Source organism: Hyla sarda, chromosome 2 (assembly GCF_029499605.1).
Source record: "Hyla sarda isolate aHylSar1 chromosome 2, aHylSar1.hap1, whole genome shotgun sequence".
NCBI classification, from domain to species: Eukaryota; Metazoa; Chordata; class Amphibia; order Anura; family Hylidae; genus Hyla; species Hyla sarda.
Genome location: NC_079190.1, coordinates 435,557,982 through 435,577,432, shown reverse-complemented (window position 1 = coordinate 435,577,432; position 19,451 = coordinate 435,557,982). Strand labels below are relative to the sequence as shown.

The following is a 19,451-nucleotide window of genomic DNA, read 5'->3' as shown; positions in this document are numbered from 1 at the left end:
AAAACGCCCCCCAAAATGTGTAATGCAATTTCTCCCGAGTACGGAGATACCCCATATGTGGGCGCAAAGTGCTCTGGGGGCGCACAACAAGGCCCAGAAGGGAGAGTGCACCATGTACATTTGAGGTGATTTGCACAGGGGTGGCTGATTGTTACAGCGGTTTTGACAAACGCAAAAAAAACAAAACCCCACATGTGACCCCATTTCGGAAGCTACACCCCTCACGGAATGTAATGAGGGGTGCAGTGAGACTTTACACCCCACTGGTGTCTGACAGATCTTTGGAACAGTGGGCTGTGCAAATTAAAAATTTTGTACAGCCCACTGTTCCAAAGATCTGACAGACACCAGTGGGGGGTAAATGCTCACTGTACCCCTTGTTACGTTCCTCAAGGGGTCTAGTTTCCAAAATGGTATGCCATGTGTTTTTTTTTTTGCTGTTCTGGCACCATAGGGGCTTCCTAAATGCGACATGCCCCCCGAGCAAAATTTGCTCTCAAAAAGCCAACTATGACTCCTTCTCTTCTGAGCATTGTAGTTCGCCCTTAGTGCACTTCAGGTCAACTTATGGGGTACCTCCATACCCAGAAGAGATGGGGTTACAAATTTGGGGGGGTATTTTGTGCTATTAACCCTTGCAAAAATGTGAAATTTGGGGGGAAACACACATTTTAGTGAAATTTATTTAAAAATGTTTTACATATGCAAAAGTCGTGAAACACCTGTGGGGTATTAAGGCTCACTTTATTCCTTGTTACGTTCCTCAAGGGGTCTAGTTTCCAAAATGGTATGCCATGTTTTTTTTTTCTTCCTGTTCTGGCACCATAGGGGCTTCCTAAATGCAACATGCCCCCCCAAAAACCATTTCAGAAAAACGTACTGTCCAAAATCCCCTTGTCGCTCCTTCGCTTCTGAGCCCTCTACTGCGCCCGCCGAACACTTTACATAGACATATGAGGTATGTGCTTACTCGAGAGAAATTGGGCTACAAATAAAAATATACATTTTCTCCTTTTACCCCTTGTAAAAATTCAAAAATTGGGTCTACAAGAACATGCAAGTGTAAAAAATGAAGATTGTGAATTTTCTCCTTCACTTTGCTGCTATTCTTGTGAAACACCTAAAGGGTTAAAATGCTGACTGAATGTCATTTTTAATACTTTGGGGGGGGGTGCAGTTTTTATAATGGGGTTATTTTATAATGGGGTATTTCTAAGATGAAGACCCTTCAAATCCACTTCAAACCTGAACTGGTCCCTGAAAAATTGTGATTTTGGAAATTTTTTGAAAAATTTGAAAATTGCTGCTGAACTTTGAAGCCCTCTGGTGTCTTCCAAAAGTAAAAACTCATCAATTTTATGATGCAAACATAAAGTAGACATATTGTATATGTGAATAAAATAAAAAAATTATTTGGAATATCCATTTTCCTTACAAGCAGGGAGCTTCAAAGTTAGAAAAATGCAAAATTTTTAATATTTTGTCATCAAATTTGGGAATTTTTCACTAAGAAACGATGCAAGTATCGACAAAATGTTACCACTAACATAAAGTAGAATATGTCACGAAAAAACAATCTCGGAATCAGAATGATAGGTAAAAGCATCCCAGAGTTATTAATGTTTAAAGTGACAGTGGTCAGATGTTCAAAAAACGCTTTGGTCCTAAGGTGTAAAATGGCCTGGTCCTTAAGGGGTTAAGGTCCAGCTGCAGAGCCATAGGTTGTATCAGGGCATGCTGGACATTGTAGTTAGTAACAAACTCCCAGCATTCCTAGACACATCCTATGGCTCTGCAACAGACCCAGAACTACAACTCCAGGTATGTTTCACCATAACCTATACTATACTGCAACATGCTGGGACCTGTAGTTTTGGTTTGGGGCTGCTTCCATAGGCTGTATCAGAACTTTGAGCACATAGTCAGCAGACGGGTACTGCTTATATACCAAGGATAGGTATATTAGGTAATAAGTATAAACCAAGGTAAGAACTGCCAAAAAATGGCACATATGTAAAAAAGAAACAGCTGGCAATTATGAACACTCGCATACCACCTAAACAGCAAACGTCAAAGGCACAACAGCACTATGAACATATAGTCAGCAGACAAGCGTGCGAGTGCTCATAATTGCCATCTGTTTCTTTTTTACATATAGGATTTATCAGGGCATGCTGGAAGTTGTAGTTAGTTGGTAACTAACTCCCACTCTCAGCATTTCTTGACACATAAATTATAGCATATAAAAAAAAGCATAAAATGTGCCACAGAAACTGGAGAAACAGAGCGCGCTGCCAATAACACTGATCAAAACTGTGCTATAGCACAGCATTGTTCAGTTTTTGCAATCAAAAGATTGTATGTAATATTCTCCTATGGGGACTAAAAAATTGTAAATAAAACATTAAAAAAAAATGTTAATAGATGTAAATAAGCCTGCATGGTGATTGCTGAAAATGTAAGAAAAAATCCAGAATTGCTGATTTTTGGTCATGTCATATTTAGGAGTAAAAACAATAATAAAAAAAAATGTTTAAAAAGTCCCATCTAAAAAAAAATGGAAGCGATAAAAACTACAGATCCAAGCACAAAAATAAGCCTTCATGCCACTGTGTATACAGAAAAATAAGAGTTATAGGGGTCCAATATGAGCATACTCATTTTCTTACAAAAATGTGCACGTGGGGGCCCAATGAGTGGTCAGTCCACCCCTGTTACAGAATAATGTAGAGGTTTTGTGCTCATCTGTTTTAGCTTATGTGGTAGGCATGAGTCTTTAGCCATATTGATTTGCATTTCAGCACTGAGCTGATTTCTTAATGCTGCCTACATTTCCCATGAAGCCTTTACCTTTGCAGAGAGGGGGTGTAGTGTCATCATGCAGGCCATCTTGTTAGACCAACCTAATCATGCAGACTGCTGGAGTCCAGCCAGGAGAGGCTCATAAGTGGGTTGCTATCAGTCTACACTATATGGACTTTTTAAGCGTTTTCTAAATCAGAGTGCAGTTAAACGAAGTGTTACCATAAGGCAAGGTTCATTCTACAGAATCTCTGAGTGTAATTCTGCTTAGAAATTACACTCGGAAATTCCAGTGGGGGGAATTCCACAGCTAAAATTCTGCCGCCGAAAGAATAATCTTGCTCATTCTTTTGGCGGAACCCATCTGGACTACATTGCCGTCTATGGGGATAGTAATGTACACATGGCTGCACTTGGCTGGAGATTCCGTAATGTATACTTAGCCAATGGAGAAAGTGATTTGACCTTTAATCACAATTGAGGTGTTTTATGACCCAGGAGAGACCACTGACACACCCCACAGGTATTCGCCCATAGGCGATGGAATGCTTGGGGTTCCAGAGGGGTACCTGTCCTAGGGATACTAGTCCTCTTATCTTCACTGTCTGGTCCTTGTTCCAGAATATTCAGGTTCTGAAGGTTTCATCCTGTTCTCTAGCGGGGTCAGGTCTGTGCAGAATTTGGTTTATCATATGTGGTTATTCAGCTGTATTGGTGTCATTTTGTCATGTACACAGTCCTGTACTCCTGTCTGTGATCCATCACTTCTATATACTTTTGGGACAGTAGCTCATAGGGCACGAGTGCCATCTAGGAGGGGTCCATGGGCTCCTCTAGTTGTGGAGTAGGTTCAAGTCAGAACCCTTTTTAATTGTTTTTAAGTGTATGTACACCTCTGTATATACTTTGTTATGTGATTCAATAAAGATACATTTTTCCTGTATGTGTATTTAGGTGTGCCCCTTTATTGGCGTTTGTCCCCTTTTTTCTTTGAGGTCTTTGAATGTAGTATTGTCTTCACCGGGCAGCACTCTGCTTATAATAATGTTGGCTGAGCTCCTCATTGTATTGTATATTTGTCACTGACACATTAAACACTGTGATTTTCTGTGGGTTAGGCTGGTTGTCACATTACACAGTTACAGTACCGAGACGTATGGATGCAACTGTGCTGGAATATAACAGATGCAGTTGTACAATATGGGCAAAAAGACAGAACGTGGGTTCAATATTTGAATTTTTTATATATAGATTTGGCCCCTGGTTCACAAGTAAAATGCCTTCACTTTTTCCTGCATCTTATGGTGACAAATGTAGGAGTAGAACTGTTTGGCTTGTATTAGTACCATTCCTTTGCATTGGCAATATGGGTTTCATTTCTGTAAAATGTGTATTACTTTCTCTGCCATTGAAGAGCAGTAGGCATGACTGTCTTGTGCTGGTCTGGATCATCTTTGTAGTGACGTAAAAGCCCTATTAATGATGAATGAAGTGTTTATAGTAACTCATTAAAGTCAAGTGCCCTTCGTTCTCTTACTGGGTCCATGTTTTTACTTCATGTTGTTTATTTAAGAAAAATTACATAGGGCTGCATGGATGGAATGGCAGTAAAATCCTACCTCTCTAACGCAGTGTTTCCAGACCAGGATGCCTCCAGCTGTTGTAAAACTACAACACCCAGCATGCTGGATTTTGTAGTTTTGCAACAGCTGGAGGTAACCCGGTAGGGAAACATTGGTCTAACAGATGAACTATATACTAATAAATTCCCTTAAAGGAGTATTCCAGGACTGGAAAACTTATCCCCTATTCTAAGGACAGGGGATAAGTTTCAGATCGCGGGGGCTCCGACCTCTGGGACCCCCTGCAATCTCCCGTACCGGGCCCCGGCAGTTCATGGGAAGGGGAAGTGGCGACCACCACACGAAGCGGTAGCTGACACTCCCCCTCAATACAACTCTATGGGGGACCCCCCTCGATCTGAAACTTATCCCCTTTCCTTAGGATAGGGGCTAAGTTTTCCAATACTGGACTAATCCTTTAATACGATAGATGGGTATTGCTATCAAACACAGGTCATAGAAAAAGTATCACCAGGCTGACTGACTCCTACTCCCTAACTATCAGGGAAGCTTTGTCTTCTCCTGGGAGTGGAGATTTTTTTTGAGACTAAGGTTAGAAGATGAAAGTGAATTATGACAAGTGCTCTGTGGGTCACCATGAATGCATGGGTGCGCTAACCTTCTAAGAGTCGTGTGGGAGAGATACAAGATAAGTTCTTTCACCCACAGTTTCAGAGAAAAATAGCCATGTTGGAAAGGAAAAAATTATGATTAGTTGAAAAATGATGATCTATGGGTTTTGCAGCCTCCAAGAGCAACCACCTAATGACAGATTATGTCAACCAGGTTTTTGTATAAACATTATATTTCAGACATAAAACAAGTTGTGCTGTGTTGACTAAGACAGGGTCACCAGTCACGTTTTTATCATTAAAGGGGTACTCCACCCCTAGAAATCTTATCCCCTATCCAAAGGATAGGGGATAAGATGTCAGATCGCCACGGTCCCGCTGCTGGGGAGCCCCGGAATCACCACTGCGGCACTGCGCTATCATTACTGCACAGAGCAATACAGGGGCCGGAGCATCGTTATGTCACGGCTCCGCCCCTCGTGATGTCATGGTCCGCCTTCTCAATACAAGTCTATGAGAGGTCATTAAGGGGAGGGGCCGTGATGTCACGAGGGGCGGAGCCATGATGTCACGCTGCTCCGTCCCCTGTATCGCCCGTCATTACGCACAGAGCGAACTCGCTCTGTGCAGCATTGATAGCGCAGTGCCGCAGCGGCGATCCCGGGGCTCCCCAGCAGCGGGACTAAGGCGACCTGACATCTTATCCCCTATCCTTTGGATAGGGGATAAGATGTCTAGGGACAGAGTACCCCTTTAATGGTGTTGTACCATAATTAGAGGTTTTCACCTATTCTCAGGCCGCAAGAAAACCCCCTGTAATCTCAAGAACAAGGACCAAATCTCCTGTCAAAACGTAACAACGGTCACATATGCACTTTGCCATTGCGAATGTTTTGTTTTATCTGTCCAAAGGACAAGCCATAAAGATTTGGGAGAATGTCCTTTGGACAGATTGGACAAAAATGGAGCTTTTTGGCAGGTCACATCAGCTGTATGTTCACAGACAAAAATGAAGCCGACAAACAAAAAAACACTGCACCTACTGTAAAGCATGGAAGAGGCTTAGTTATGTTTTGGGCTACTTTGCTGCATCTGGTACAGGGTGTCTTGAATCTGTATAGGGTACAATGAAATTCTAAGACTATCAAGGTATTCTGGAGTAAAATGTGTTGCCCAGTGTCGGTAAGATTGGTCTTATTCGCAGGTCTTGGCTCCTCCAATAGGTTATGACGAAAACACACAGCTGAAAACACACAAGAATGGCTAAGAGCAAAACATTGCACTATTGTGAAGTGACTTCTATTAGCCCTGGTCTGGATCCTATTGAACATCTGTGAAAGGAGCTGACACCTGCAGTCTTGAGAAGACACCTTCACACCTGAGACAGCTGGAGTAAGATCTTATGAATAGAGGGCCAAGATACCTGCAGTCTGGAGAAGACACCTTCACACCTGAGACAGCTGGAGCAGGATCTTATGAGGAGTGGGCCAAGATACTTGCAGTCTGGAGAAGACACCTGAAACAGCTGGAGCAGGAACTTATGAGGAGTGGGCCAAGATACCTGCAGTCTTGAGAAGACACCTTCACACATGAGACAGCTGGAGTAGGATCTTATGAATAGAGGGCCAAGATACCTGCAGTCTGGAGAAGACTCCTTCACACCTGAGACAGCTGGAGCAGGATCTTATAAGGAGTGGGCCAAGATACCTGCAGTCTGGAGAAGACACCTGAAACAGCTGGAGCAGGATCTTATGAGGTGTGGGCCAAGATACCTGCAGTCTTGAGAAGACACCTTCACACCTGAGACAGCTGGAGTAGGATCTTATGAGGAGTGGGCCAAGATACCTGCAGTCTGGAGAAGACACCTTCACACCTGAGACAGCTGGAGCAGGATCTTATGAGGAGTGGGCCAAGATACCTGCAGTCTGGAGAAGACACCTTCTCTCCGGAGACAGCTGGAGCAGTATCTTATGAGGAGTGGGCCAAGATACCTGCAGTCTGGAGAAGACACCTTCACCACACCTTCACCGCTGAAACAGCTGGAGCAGGATCTTATGAGGAGTGGGCCAAGATACCTGCAGTCTGGAGAAGACACTTTCACACCTGAGACAGCTGGAACAGGATCTTATGAAGAGAGGGCCAAGATACCTGCAGTCTGGAGAAGACACCAACACACCTGAGACAGCTGGAGCAGGATCTTATGAGGAGTTGGCCAAGATACCTGCAGTCTGGAGAAGACACCTTTACACCTGAGACAGCTGGTGCAGGATCTTATGAGGAGTGGGCCAAGATATCTGCAGTCTGGAGAAGACACCTTCACACCTGAGACAGCTGGAGTAGGATCTTATGAGGAGTGGGCCAAGATACCTGCAGTCTGGAGAAGACACCTTCTCTCCGGAGACAGCTGGAGAAGTAACTTATGAGGAGTGGGCCAAGATACCTGCAGTCTGGAGAAGACACCTTCACCACACCTTCACCGCTGAAACAGCTTGAGCAGGATCTTATGAGGAGTGGGCCAAGATACCTGCAGTCTGGAGAAGACACCTTCACACCTGAGACAGCTGGAGCAGGATCTTATGAGGAGTGGGCCAAGATACCTGCAGTCTGGAGAAGACACCTTCACACCTGAGACAGCTGGAGCAGGATCTTATGAAGAGAGGGCCAAGATACCTGCAGTCTGGAGAAGACACCAACACACCTGAGACAGCTGGAGCAGGATCTTATGAGGAGTTGGCCAAGATACCTGCAGTCTGGAGAAGACACCTGAGACAGCTGGAGCAGGATCTTATGAGGAGTTGGCCAAGATACCTGCAGTCTGGAGAAGACACCTGAGACAGCTGGAGCAGTATCTTATGAGGAGTGGGCCAAGATACCTGCAGTCTGGAGAAGACACCTGAAACAGCTGGTGCAGGATCTTATGAGGAGTTGGCCAAGATATCTGCAGTCTGGAGAAGACACCTTCACACCTGAGACAGCTGGAGAAGGATCTTATGAAGAGAGGGCCAAGATACCTGCAATCTGGAGAAGACACCTTCACACCTGAGACAGCTGAAGCAGTATCTTATGAGGAGTGGGCCAAGATACCGATGGTGATGATGATGGTGGTTCCGATGTGATGTTGATGCAGGATGCTCACAGTAACACGACCAACATACGCCTGATGTTTTGTTAAAAAATGGCTCTTGGGGCATACCACTGTTTCCATAACCAAATCAATGTAACACGACCTGTAAGTGTACCTGGAATGAAGACTCGAAGGGCCTTGCAACCATACATTATGCCAACCCAGACCATAGTCCTAAAAGTACAACCGTTGTGACATTCCATCATGAAGACCTCTTCATAGTGTTGCCCACATGGTCCCCAGACCAATTTCTACCAATTACTGCTTCTGAGACAAAAGCCGTACTCATTGCTGCAGAGAATAGGCATACATTCCATCCTTCACTGCATTCTTGCTCTGCACCGTAATTGCTTTTGAGATGGTGTGAGATCAATGAAAAACTTGTAGCTGGACATTTGGCTTATAGCGTATGATCAAAGTTCACGCGCAGTACAGAATGGATCGCTACATGCCACACTTCTAATCTGATGATCCCTCCGTGCAGAGATTCATCTCCCTGCACATCTTGCTGTCATTTTAGTTTGTCATTGGTCTTCAAACCACTAGGACATGCAATATTGATCAGTGCTAACACTTTGTCCTATGTGCGTAGCTATCTGCCGGAGTGATAAACCAATGCTGTCCCTCTCAGTTTTCATTGGCATTGCACAATCATACCATTCTGAGTTGGTCCAGTTTGCTCAAGTTTCATATGACTGAAAATTGCTTTCCATCCCACTTTTAGAACATTGAAGCCCCTCCTACCTGTCACAGATTGAAAATAGGTGCTTAAAAAATGTATAATTTGCAGATTTTAGAGACACCTGCTGCTTCATTTATTTGCATAACCTTATGGCTTGTCCTTCTTAGTGTTGCAGCTTCACTTTTAAAGAATTAATATCTGCTTCATGCATAGAAGTGAATATCTTAGCACAGTACCATAGTAGTCTATGGACATATTTATTACATTTGGGGTTACAAAATAGTATCCAATTTTCTTCCTTCTTGACCCCAGAAAACAATGACCGATGACAAAGAAAGCCTAAGAAGATCTTTAGCCTCTGTCATGTTATTCAGTGTTTTTATCCATATAGGTCCGCATATTGCCAGGCTACACGGTGATCTCTTAGTATGGGAGCTGGCCTGAGTCCTGAAATCTCTCTCCTCACACAGCAGCCTCATACTTCAGTACTGGCATTCAGCCCTTTACGTTGCTCCTGGGTGTTATGGGAACTACCGAGGATTACTCCTGTTGCCAATCCATCTTGTGGACTTCCATACGTTATCTAGGGCTTTGGAAAATATAGTGCAAGCTTAAACCTTCAAGTGTATTCTAGCTTAAAGTGAAAACAGACTCTAATGTGACTGTTCTTTGTAACATTGATTGTGTGGGATTTGTCAGCTAGGCATCTTAAAACTTAAGTCATGTGTGTAAAAAGTAGCTATAGGTCCTCCAGCAAATTTAGATTTCTATTGTTCGAAATCTTACAGTGCAAAGATGTTCAGGGTCCTCCTTACCTACCACAGACTATGACACCCTCATAATAGCCTTTACTTGATCTTCTGATATGTCTCGGTCCAGCAGAGGGAGTATTTTGAGCAAGCTATGAGCAGTTGTAATGTGAGAAAGCTGGCAATCTGCGCAATGTTGGTCTCCAGGTAACTTAAAATTTGGGGAATCAATTCAGACATTTGAAAACATGGTTTGACCAGCTATACAGACTGGGATTAGTGAATTTAAGGAAACTTTCAGACTGAAAGTGGAGTTTAAATTGAGAGCATCAGAAATAATTTATATAGAGTATGTTTTATAGTTATATTGTGCTGCCCCATTTATTCTTCCTGGAAATAAATGAATACATTGATGGCTGTTATTACTTTCCCCTATGCCAAAGGATGTGTTCCAACACAGTCTGACACGATCAGAACAGAGTCCTATTGCTGTCAATGGAATTCCACTGCACAGTGCACACTACGGAACATTTAAATTCTTCCCCCTGAAATATTGAGTGGAATGCATTGATGGCTATAAGGATCGGCAATGTCTGCGCAGTCATAGTGTTGACCGAATACAGCTGTCCTCAAAGTCTCTACCCAGAGTTTTTCCCGGGTAGAGATTCTGTAGTGTGCATGGAGCCCTATAATATTTATAAGTAAGTGCTGACTTCATACATGTAATAATGTGTGGGAGAGCTCTTAATACTTGGTTCTAGTGTATTCAATCTGATTGGGTTTCCTATTGCAAAATAGGTCCGCTAGAAGAGATCACCAGAATTATTAAAGGGTAGAATTAAATCTTCTAAGCCTTGGTTAGCTGGATGTTTAGTTGTCAATTGATAATTTGATATAAAATGCTTAATACATGTATTTGTATTCAGTGAAGCTTCTTGTTTACTATATTTTTGTTGAAATTATAGGCAATTGCCCTTTGAATTAATAAAAATTAATCTGGAGTAATTTCCCCTTTTTATTATCCGTACAAATGATCCTGATGAAATGTTTGTCTGTCAGCAGGGCCATTCCGGTTCCTCTTGAATTTGTACAAAAACAGATACAGTATGATGGGTTCTCCAGTAGTTCCCACAAACTAGGCGGATGCTGCTCTGTGTGTTTGGTCGTACAGACCAATTTGCTTGTAAACATTCTTCAGCCATAGTCATATACAGACTGAGACTTGACTTCCTGCCAAGGGTCAGAATTAGAACTTGGCAGCTGTAAACAGTCAGAGATTTCCTTGACAGGTCTCTTGGGGATGGTAAATGGGAAAGAAGAGTTTCTCTATGTGACACGAGCAGCAGCCGAGCTTACCGTTAATGGACTTTGTAGAACTAGAGATACATCACTGAAAAACGATTATCATGATATAAGATTTAAAGAACAAGCTGTATCTTTGAAGGAAAATGACACTAATCCCTTTCTGTCAATTGAACAGCTTTTATACATCTGTAGTTGGCATTGCCTAGATGACTTATAGACATCAAGAAAAAGACATCTACTTAAAGGGGGTATTCCAGGAAAAAACTTTTATATATATATATATATATATATATATATATATATATATATATATATATATAAATCAACTGGCTCCAGAAAGTTAAACAGATTTGTAAATTACTTCTATTAAAAAATCTTAATCCTTTCAGTACTTATGAGCTTCTGAAGTTAAGGTTGTTCTTTTCTGTCTAAGTGCTCTCTGATGACACCTGTCTCGGGAAACGCCAAGTTTAAAAGAGGTTTGCTATGGGGATTTGCTTCTAAACTGGCCGTTTCCCGAGACAGGTGTCATCAGAGAGGACTTAGACAGAAAAGAACAATCTTAACTTCAGAAACTCATAAGTATTCAAAGGATTACGATTTTTTAATAGAAGTAATTTACAATTCTGTTAAACTTTCTGGAGCCAGTTGATATATATATAAACGTTTTTTCCTGGAATACCCCTTTAAGAAGGTACTTATAATGAAAGAAGGGAAACTACTTCAATACATAACCATGAGTTCTCTATGTTTTCTAGATGTGGCACACAAACCCCAACATTTTTGTGCTTCCCCGTAGACACTACACATGGCATAAAGCAATAGCTAACAAAATAAACGTAATATATCTCATCAGAAAAAATGCTTCTATATTCTCTTTTCCCCTTAAACTTATCACTCACTCTGAAAACTACTCAAATTTGACTCCAGAGGGATCAGCTGACAGAAGTGTCAAGTTACAACTGCCCATAGAAGTCTATGGGAAGAGTAGAGGAAGGGGGGGTGGGGGGGGGGGGAAGAGACAAGTTTGCAGCTTGTAGTGTTATATCACAACCCAGTGCTTGATCTACACTGTTCAGTACTGCTCTATAATGTCTTCTGTGCTGCTGCTTCTGGGGGTTTACTCTAGACATACATGAGGGCAGATTGTGTGGGAGATATCATAGAGGCTAGTCTTCACACACAGTAGCCCAGTAATGACTGAAAATTGAGATGAAGCCAACAGAAAGGGAAAACTGGTGAAAAATGCCATGTACATATTATAGTATGATGGCCAAAAATACATCCTGCAAATTTAAATACTCAAAACGGTCCTCCAGGACATTTCTTTTTATTATATTTCAATCTCATATTTAAATTAAATATGTCCTTCTGGCCTTACTCTAAGTACTGAGTACTCTACTTGCATACATTTTACACTGAAACAATGTAGAGCTTACACCCAAATAGATACATTAAAATCCAATTTTACTAAGCATAATTATCATAAAACAGAGAGCTATACAGACAGGAACTACCAATGAAAAACAGTTGGAGCATAGGGTTCAGTACTGTTATAACACAAAGCACTCTATATGGATATTATCAATGAATCACAAGGAAAAAAATTCTAAATATCATATGCACCTAATTGATTAATTAATGCAGTTTAAATCTGTTAGTGTTCCCAACTAATTTCTGGGCCCACTCCTTAAACTCTCATGCATGTACCTCAACCTGCTGCAGTACTACATAACATTAAAGTGCATATACATATAAAGTGCCACAAGCATCCTCCCCCATAGTAAATAGCAACCGCTCTGCTCCACTACCCCAACAGCTGCTGTTTCATCGCCTTCCTCAGGGAGCTACAAACCATTGTAGTCCTCTGAGGAAGGCGACAAAACAGCAGCTGTTGGGGTAGTGGAGCAGAGCATTGACTATATAGTGTACATTGGGTTCAAGTAAAAATTGCAAGGCTGTAGAACTTGCCTGGACATACAGTTATGGCCATAAATGTTGGCACCCCTGAAATTTTTCAAAAAAATGAAGTATTTCTCACAGAAAAGGATTGCAGTAACACATGTTTTTTATTTTCTTTGTGTATATTGGAGCTAAACCAAAAAAGGGAGGGAAAAAGCAAAGTGGACAAGCAGCCCCAAACAAGTTCCAAAGATATTCAGGCTGTCCTGCAGGCTCAGGGAGCTTCAGTGTCAGCGCGAACTATCTGTCGACATTTTAATTAAATGAAACGCTATGGCAGGAGACCCAGGAGGACCCCACTGCTGACAGACAGACATAAAAAACAAGACTACATTTTGCCAAAATGAACCAAAAATAAGCCAAAATCCTTCTGGGAAAACGTCTTGTGGACAGATGAGACCAAGATAGAGCTTTTTGGTAAAGCACATCATTCTACTGTTTACCGAAAACAGAATAAGGCCTACAAAGAAAAGAACACAGTACCTACAGTGAAATATGGTGGAGGTTCAATTATGTTTTGGGGTCGCTTTGCTGCCTCTGGCACTGGGTGCCTTGAATGTGTGCAAGGCATCATGAAATCTGAGGATTATCAATGGATTTTGGGTGTACACTGTACAGCCCAGTGTCAGAAAGCTGGGCTTGCGTCCGAGATCTTGGGTCTTCCAGCAGGACAATGACCCCAAACATACATCAAATAGCACCCAGAAATGGATGGCAACAAAGCACTTGAGAGTTCTGAAGTGGCCAGCAATGATTCCAGATCTAAATCCCATTGAACACCTGTGGAGAGATCCTAAAATTGCTGTTGGGAAAAGGCCTTCCAATAAGAGACCTGGAGCAGTTTGCAAAGGATGAGTGGTCCAACATTCTGGCTGAGAGGTGTAAGAAGCTTATTGATGGTTATAGGAAGCGACTGATTTCAGTAATTTTTCCAAAGGGTGTGCAACCAAATACACTGCTAAAAAAAATTAAGGGAGCACTTAAACAACACAATCCATCTCCAAGTGAATCACACTTCTGTGAAATCACACTGTCCACTCAGGAAGCAACACTGATTGACAATCAATTTCACATGCTGTTGTGCAAATGGATAAGACAACAGGAGTGGTTCTGCAGGTGGTGACCACAGACCACACTCAGTTCCTATGCTTCCTGGGTGGTGTTTTGGTCACTTTTGAATGCTGGCGGTGCTTTCACTCTAGTGGTAGCATGAGATGGAGTCTACATCCCACACAAGTGGCTCAGGTAGTGCAGCTCATCCAGGATGGCACATCAATGTGAGCTGTGGCAAGAAGGTTTGCTGTGTCTGTCAGCGTAGTGCGTAGTGTCCAGAGCATGGAGGCGCTACCAGGAGACAGGCCAGTACATCAGGAGATGTGGAGGAGGCCGTAGGAGGGCAACAACCCAGCAGTAGGACCGCTACCTCCCCCATTGTGCAAGGAGGAGCACTGCCAGAACCCTGCAAAATGACCTCCAACAGGCCACAAATGTGCATATTTCCACTCAAACGGTCAGAAACAGACTTAATGAGGGTGGTATGAGAGCCCGATGTCCACAGGTGGGAGTTGTGCTTACAGCCCAACACCATGCAGAACGTTTGGCATTTGCCAGAGAACACCAAGATTGTCAAATTGGCGCCCTGTGCTCTTCACAGATGAAAGCAGGTTCACTCTGAGCACATATGACAGAGACTGGAGACACTGTGGAGAACGTTCTGCTGCCTGCAACATCCTCAAGCATGACCGGTTTGGCGGTGGGTCAGTAATGGTGTGGGGTGACATTTCTTTGGGGGGCCGCATAGCCCTCCATGTGCTTGCCAGAGGTAGCCTGAGTGCCATTAGGTACCGAGATGAGATCCTCAGATCCCTTGTGAGACTATATGCTGGTGCGGTTGGCCCTGGGTTCCTCCTAATGCAAGACAATGCTAGACCTCATGTTGCTGGAGTGTGTCAGCAGTTCCTGCAAGGGGAAGGCATTGATGCTATGGACTGGCCCTCCTGTTCCCCAGACCTGAATCCGATTGAGCACCTCTGGGACATCATGTCTCGCTCCATCCACCAACGCCACATTGCACCACAGACTGTCCAGGATTTGGAAGATGCTTTAGTCCAGGTCTGGGAGGACATCCCTCAGGAGACCATCCGTCACCTCACCAGGAGCATGCCCAGGCATTGTAGGGAGGTCATACGGGCACGTGGAAGCCACACACTACTGAGCTTCATTTTGACTTGTTTTAAGGACATTACGTCAAAGTTGGATCAGTCTGTAGTGTGGTTTTCCACTTTGATTTTGCATGTGACTCCATATCCAGACCTCCATGGGTTGATAAATTTGATTTCCATTGATAATTTTTGTGTGATTTTGTTGTCAGCACATTCAACTATGTAAAGATGAAAGTATTTCATACGATTAGTTAATTCATTCAGATCTAGGATGTGTTATCTTAGTGTTCCCTTTATTTTTTTTGAGCAGTGTATAAAGTTGAGGGTGCCAATAATTTTGTCCAGCCCATTTTTGGAGTTTGGTGTGACATATGTTTGGTGTGATATATCCAATTTGCTTTTTTTCCTCCCTTTTTGGTTTAGTTCCAATACACCCAAAGGGAATAAACATGTGTATAGCAAAACATGTCTTACTGCAATCCTTTTCTGTGAGAAATACTACATTTTCTCGAAAAATGTCAGAGGGCCAATATTTACGGACATGACTGTAGAATAGACTTATGTGCTATATATGGACTAAGTGATAAGTGTTAATGCACTTTTTTTATTATACCTTTCTCTCTTAGGTTACTGGAAGTTCAGGCAAAGTCTACACCTGTTACAAGGCCTGTCACTACTGTTCCTGTCCTGCCTTCTCTTTCTCTGTGCTCAGAAGAAATGAAAGCTTGATGGTAAGCAATCTGCATTGTTGCTGTAGGACAGTGGTCTCCAAAGTGTGGACCTCTAGCTGTTGCAAAACTACAATTCCCAGCATGCCCGGACATGCTTCCGCAGGTTTTCTGACCATTTCTGGCCTCTTCTGCAAGGTGTGTGTTCTGCTCTCTCAACATGTGTGTCCAATCCGCCCGCTCCCACAACATGTGTGTTGAATCCCGCCCACTCCCGCAAACATTTTGTCACAGGTTTTAGGCTGCGTTCACACGGCCGTCTAGACCCATCCCGTCATTCTCCCATCAAAAATAAAAACGGACTATAAAAAAAAAACGGACAATGACGGATGCAAACGGATGTTATCTGTTTGGATCCCTTATTGTTCAGTTAATAAGCCAAAAACATATTTTTTTGTTCTGAGCATGCTCAGAAGTAAAAACGGATCAAAAACGGATGCAAATGGATGACATTAAAGGCTCATCCGTTTTCCATAGACTTCAATGTTAAATTTACTGTATCTGTTTTTTCTTCCGTTTTTTTTTTTTTGACGGGAGAAAAAATACTGCATGCACCGTCTTTTCTCTTGTAAAAAAAAATGGAAATGAGCGCAGACAGATGCAAACAGATGTGAAAGGATTGTAAAAAAATTCCATTGACATCAATGGGATTATTTTACAAAAGTTTGTAATCCGTTTACAAGCAGCAACAATGGAACCTAAACAGGGGGAAAAAACAGGGACAGACCCTTAGAAATAGTAGCCCCATTTAATTTCATTACTCCCTTGTGTCGTTTCATCACCCCCTTGTGCCGTTTCATCACCCCTTGTGCCGTTTCATCACCCCCTTGTGCCATTTCATCACCCACTTAAGTAGTTTTAGCACCCCTTGTGTTGTTTCATCATACCCTTGTGCCATTTCATTACTCCCTCGTGCTGTTTCACTACCTCCTCGTGCCATTTTATCACCCTTTTGTGCCATTTCATCAGCCCCGTGTGGCATTTCAGAGGTTTGCGGGACCTGCTGTATGTTCTGTGACCCTCCACTCCCACCTCATTATTATCCACATTCCCAAGTTTTTTATTGGGTCCTGCGAGACAGGATCCCAATCCCCATGCTATTACGTACTTCTATACCTATGCTAACCAGTTTACCCATAGTTTCTCTTTTTGGGGCTTATATATTACTTTCCCTGTACATAACAGCCAGGTGATGTCCATATCACGCCACTGGCTATCAAGGCCCACCATAGTGACTTTTGTACATGTTGATCGAATATCCTGCAGTTTTTATATGATTATATCGACATCACATCAATACATATTGTAAATTATCTAAACATGGAGGATGAGGACTGTGTGAACAGGAAAGTCAATAATAATATAATGTAAGTAACGTGAAACCAGAAAGCCCGAGCCGACAATAACAAAATCCTGACCAGACTGGGTTTATCTAGGTGATCTGCTTTATGTAACAGAGCTGTTTTTAGCAGTGGATGATGTTTTGCACTTTTACCCTTCTTTGATGCCCCCAGCACTATTACGTCGCGGTTTTTGTGTTATAATTGCGCATTATGCTTGGTCTGGTTGTCGTCATCGGGATAATGAAATCATTTCTGTCCACATGATGGAGTAAATAAGTCATGCTTGAGGGCCCGATCAATAAAGAATTAGTCGGATATATGATCCTGGCATCATACACGTCTTACTTAATATGTTGTCTTAATTTAATGGCATCACATAGACATTAAGAAAAGTGCAGGGAAAAGAAATAATAATAAGAAAAAGTCTAGGATCATTAAGGCCATTTGGTTAGCCTCATTGATAGTTGTTGTCATGGCGACCGGGTGAATTACTGCGACAATCATGTCAACTTAAAACGCGTTGTAGGTCTAGAAAAAAATCATCCGAGCTGCAATATGTCATCTGTCTGGAGCCTGAGAGAGAGTGGCGCATATCTATGCTTTCCTGTGAGCCATATGCAGTATATGTTACATTGCAGATTTCTTGTTTGTATTGTGATTTGAGTATGTTTACATATGGGCATTATACAGTGCCCCAAAAAGGTAAAGATGTATGAGAGAGAACTTATAAAAACCCATTGTATACTTATTTTTCTAGTAAAAATCATTGGCCCTGATTTATTATTGTAAACCTTTATTTGATACACCCATCTTACAGAGCGTTGGACCCCTTTTGGTCTTCAGTACCGTGGCGACTTATTAGACTGATTGGACTTTTAGTTTACATCGATCTGCAGACATATTGAACAGTGCGGACTGCATGGAGTCTCCTAGTTGCCGCGATTAGATGTAGGTACTGACATGCTTTAAACAGCCTGTTTACCTCATCTAAGAGATGCCCTGTTTGAATAAAGGGGTACTCTTCCCCTAGACATCTTATCCGCTATCCAAAAAATAGGGGATAATATGTCTTTTCGCAGGGGTCCCGCCGCCTGCTGCACCCAGCGTTCATTTAGAATGTGGGGTCCAGCGCCAGAGGCTTGTGACGTCAAGGTCGCGCCCTGCTGGTGACCTCACGGCCACGCCCCCTCAATGCAAGTCTATGGGAGGGGGCATGACGGGTGTCACGCACCCTCCCATAGATGTGCATTGAGGGGGCATGGCCGTGACGTCACGAGCGGGGTGTGACCATAATGTCACAAGCCTCCGCCCGGCACCGCCAGTCATTTGGCACGGAGTGAAGTTCACTCCTTGCACCATATGTCTGAGGTGCCGCAGCCGAGATCGCGGGGGTTCCCAGCGATGGGACCCCCATGATCAGACATCTTATCTCCTATCCTTTGGATAGGGGATAAGATGTCTAGGGGCGGAGTACCACTTTAAAGTGTCCCTGTCATCGAAACCAAACTTTTTTTGTTCTCCAAATTTTTTTGTTTTTTTTCCATACCTTCCTATCTCTAATTACACCTGATCATGCTTGAGTAGGTGTGATTATGGCATGGTGACTACTTCGGGCTGCCGCACGCCCATGACTTGTTTATCCTATTTAGCATGGAAGAGTTTTCAGACAGTTTTTCTTTACTATGAAGGATGAGTAGGAAGGCATGAGGACATACAGGCTTGATAGGCAGAATGTGTTGCTGGTAGTTATATAGTTAAACCCGATGATAGGCTCCCTTACACCACTGTTAGAAAAAAAGTCTGTCTTGCAAAAGATGGCTACAAAAAACTACCATTTTGATGGGACCAAAAACTGTTTGCCACCATATCTAAAAGTCACATGCAAAAAAAATAAAAAATAATAATAATAATTAAAGTAATATTTGGTGTGGCCACCATTTAATCCATTTAATGTTGAATTTCACCTGCCCAGTCTATTTTTATGTCAGTTAGATAAGCCACCTCCAACTACCTGATCTTAGTACACTTCATGGTTTTGCTTGTTGGATGAGAGTCTAGTTGCAATAATTGTGACCAAGTCAAAAACTACTGTACATTTGCAGTAATATAGCTGTTGACTGCAACATATAGGCTCTTGGCCTTCTTCAGCCTAACAGCCTTCTATTGAAGTCAAAGATTTCACATTTTTACTTATTGTATTTTACTTATGTATCCATGTATTTGTGAGTCCTTTGCCTTATTTCACTACCAAGGCATGGCTTTTTAGCCACTCTTCCATGAAGACCATATTTAAAGGGCTACTCCACCCCTAGACATCTTATATAGATGTCTGATCGTGGGGGTCCTGCTGCTGGGGACCCCCACCATCGCAGAGCGAACTTTGCTCTATTGCGGATGACT

At 42.6% G+C, this 19,451-nt stretch overlaps 1 protein-coding gene across 5 annotated transcripts in view; it reads left to right on the top strand.

Moving 5' to 3' along the window:
- Window positions 1–19,451, top strand: part of ZSWIM7 (zinc finger SWIM-type containing 7) — a 151,092-nt gene that overhangs the window by 123,015 nt on the left and 8,626 nt on the right. For all 5 annotated transcript variants that reach the window (XM_056559158.1, XM_056559157.1, XM_056559159.1 and 2 more), the window contains exon 5: window positions 15,607–15,711. In XM_056559158.1, the coding sequence (XP_056415133.1) occupies window positions 15,607–15,711 (105 nt within the window). The remainder of the gene's footprint in view (window positions 1–15,606; window positions 15,712–19,451) is intronic.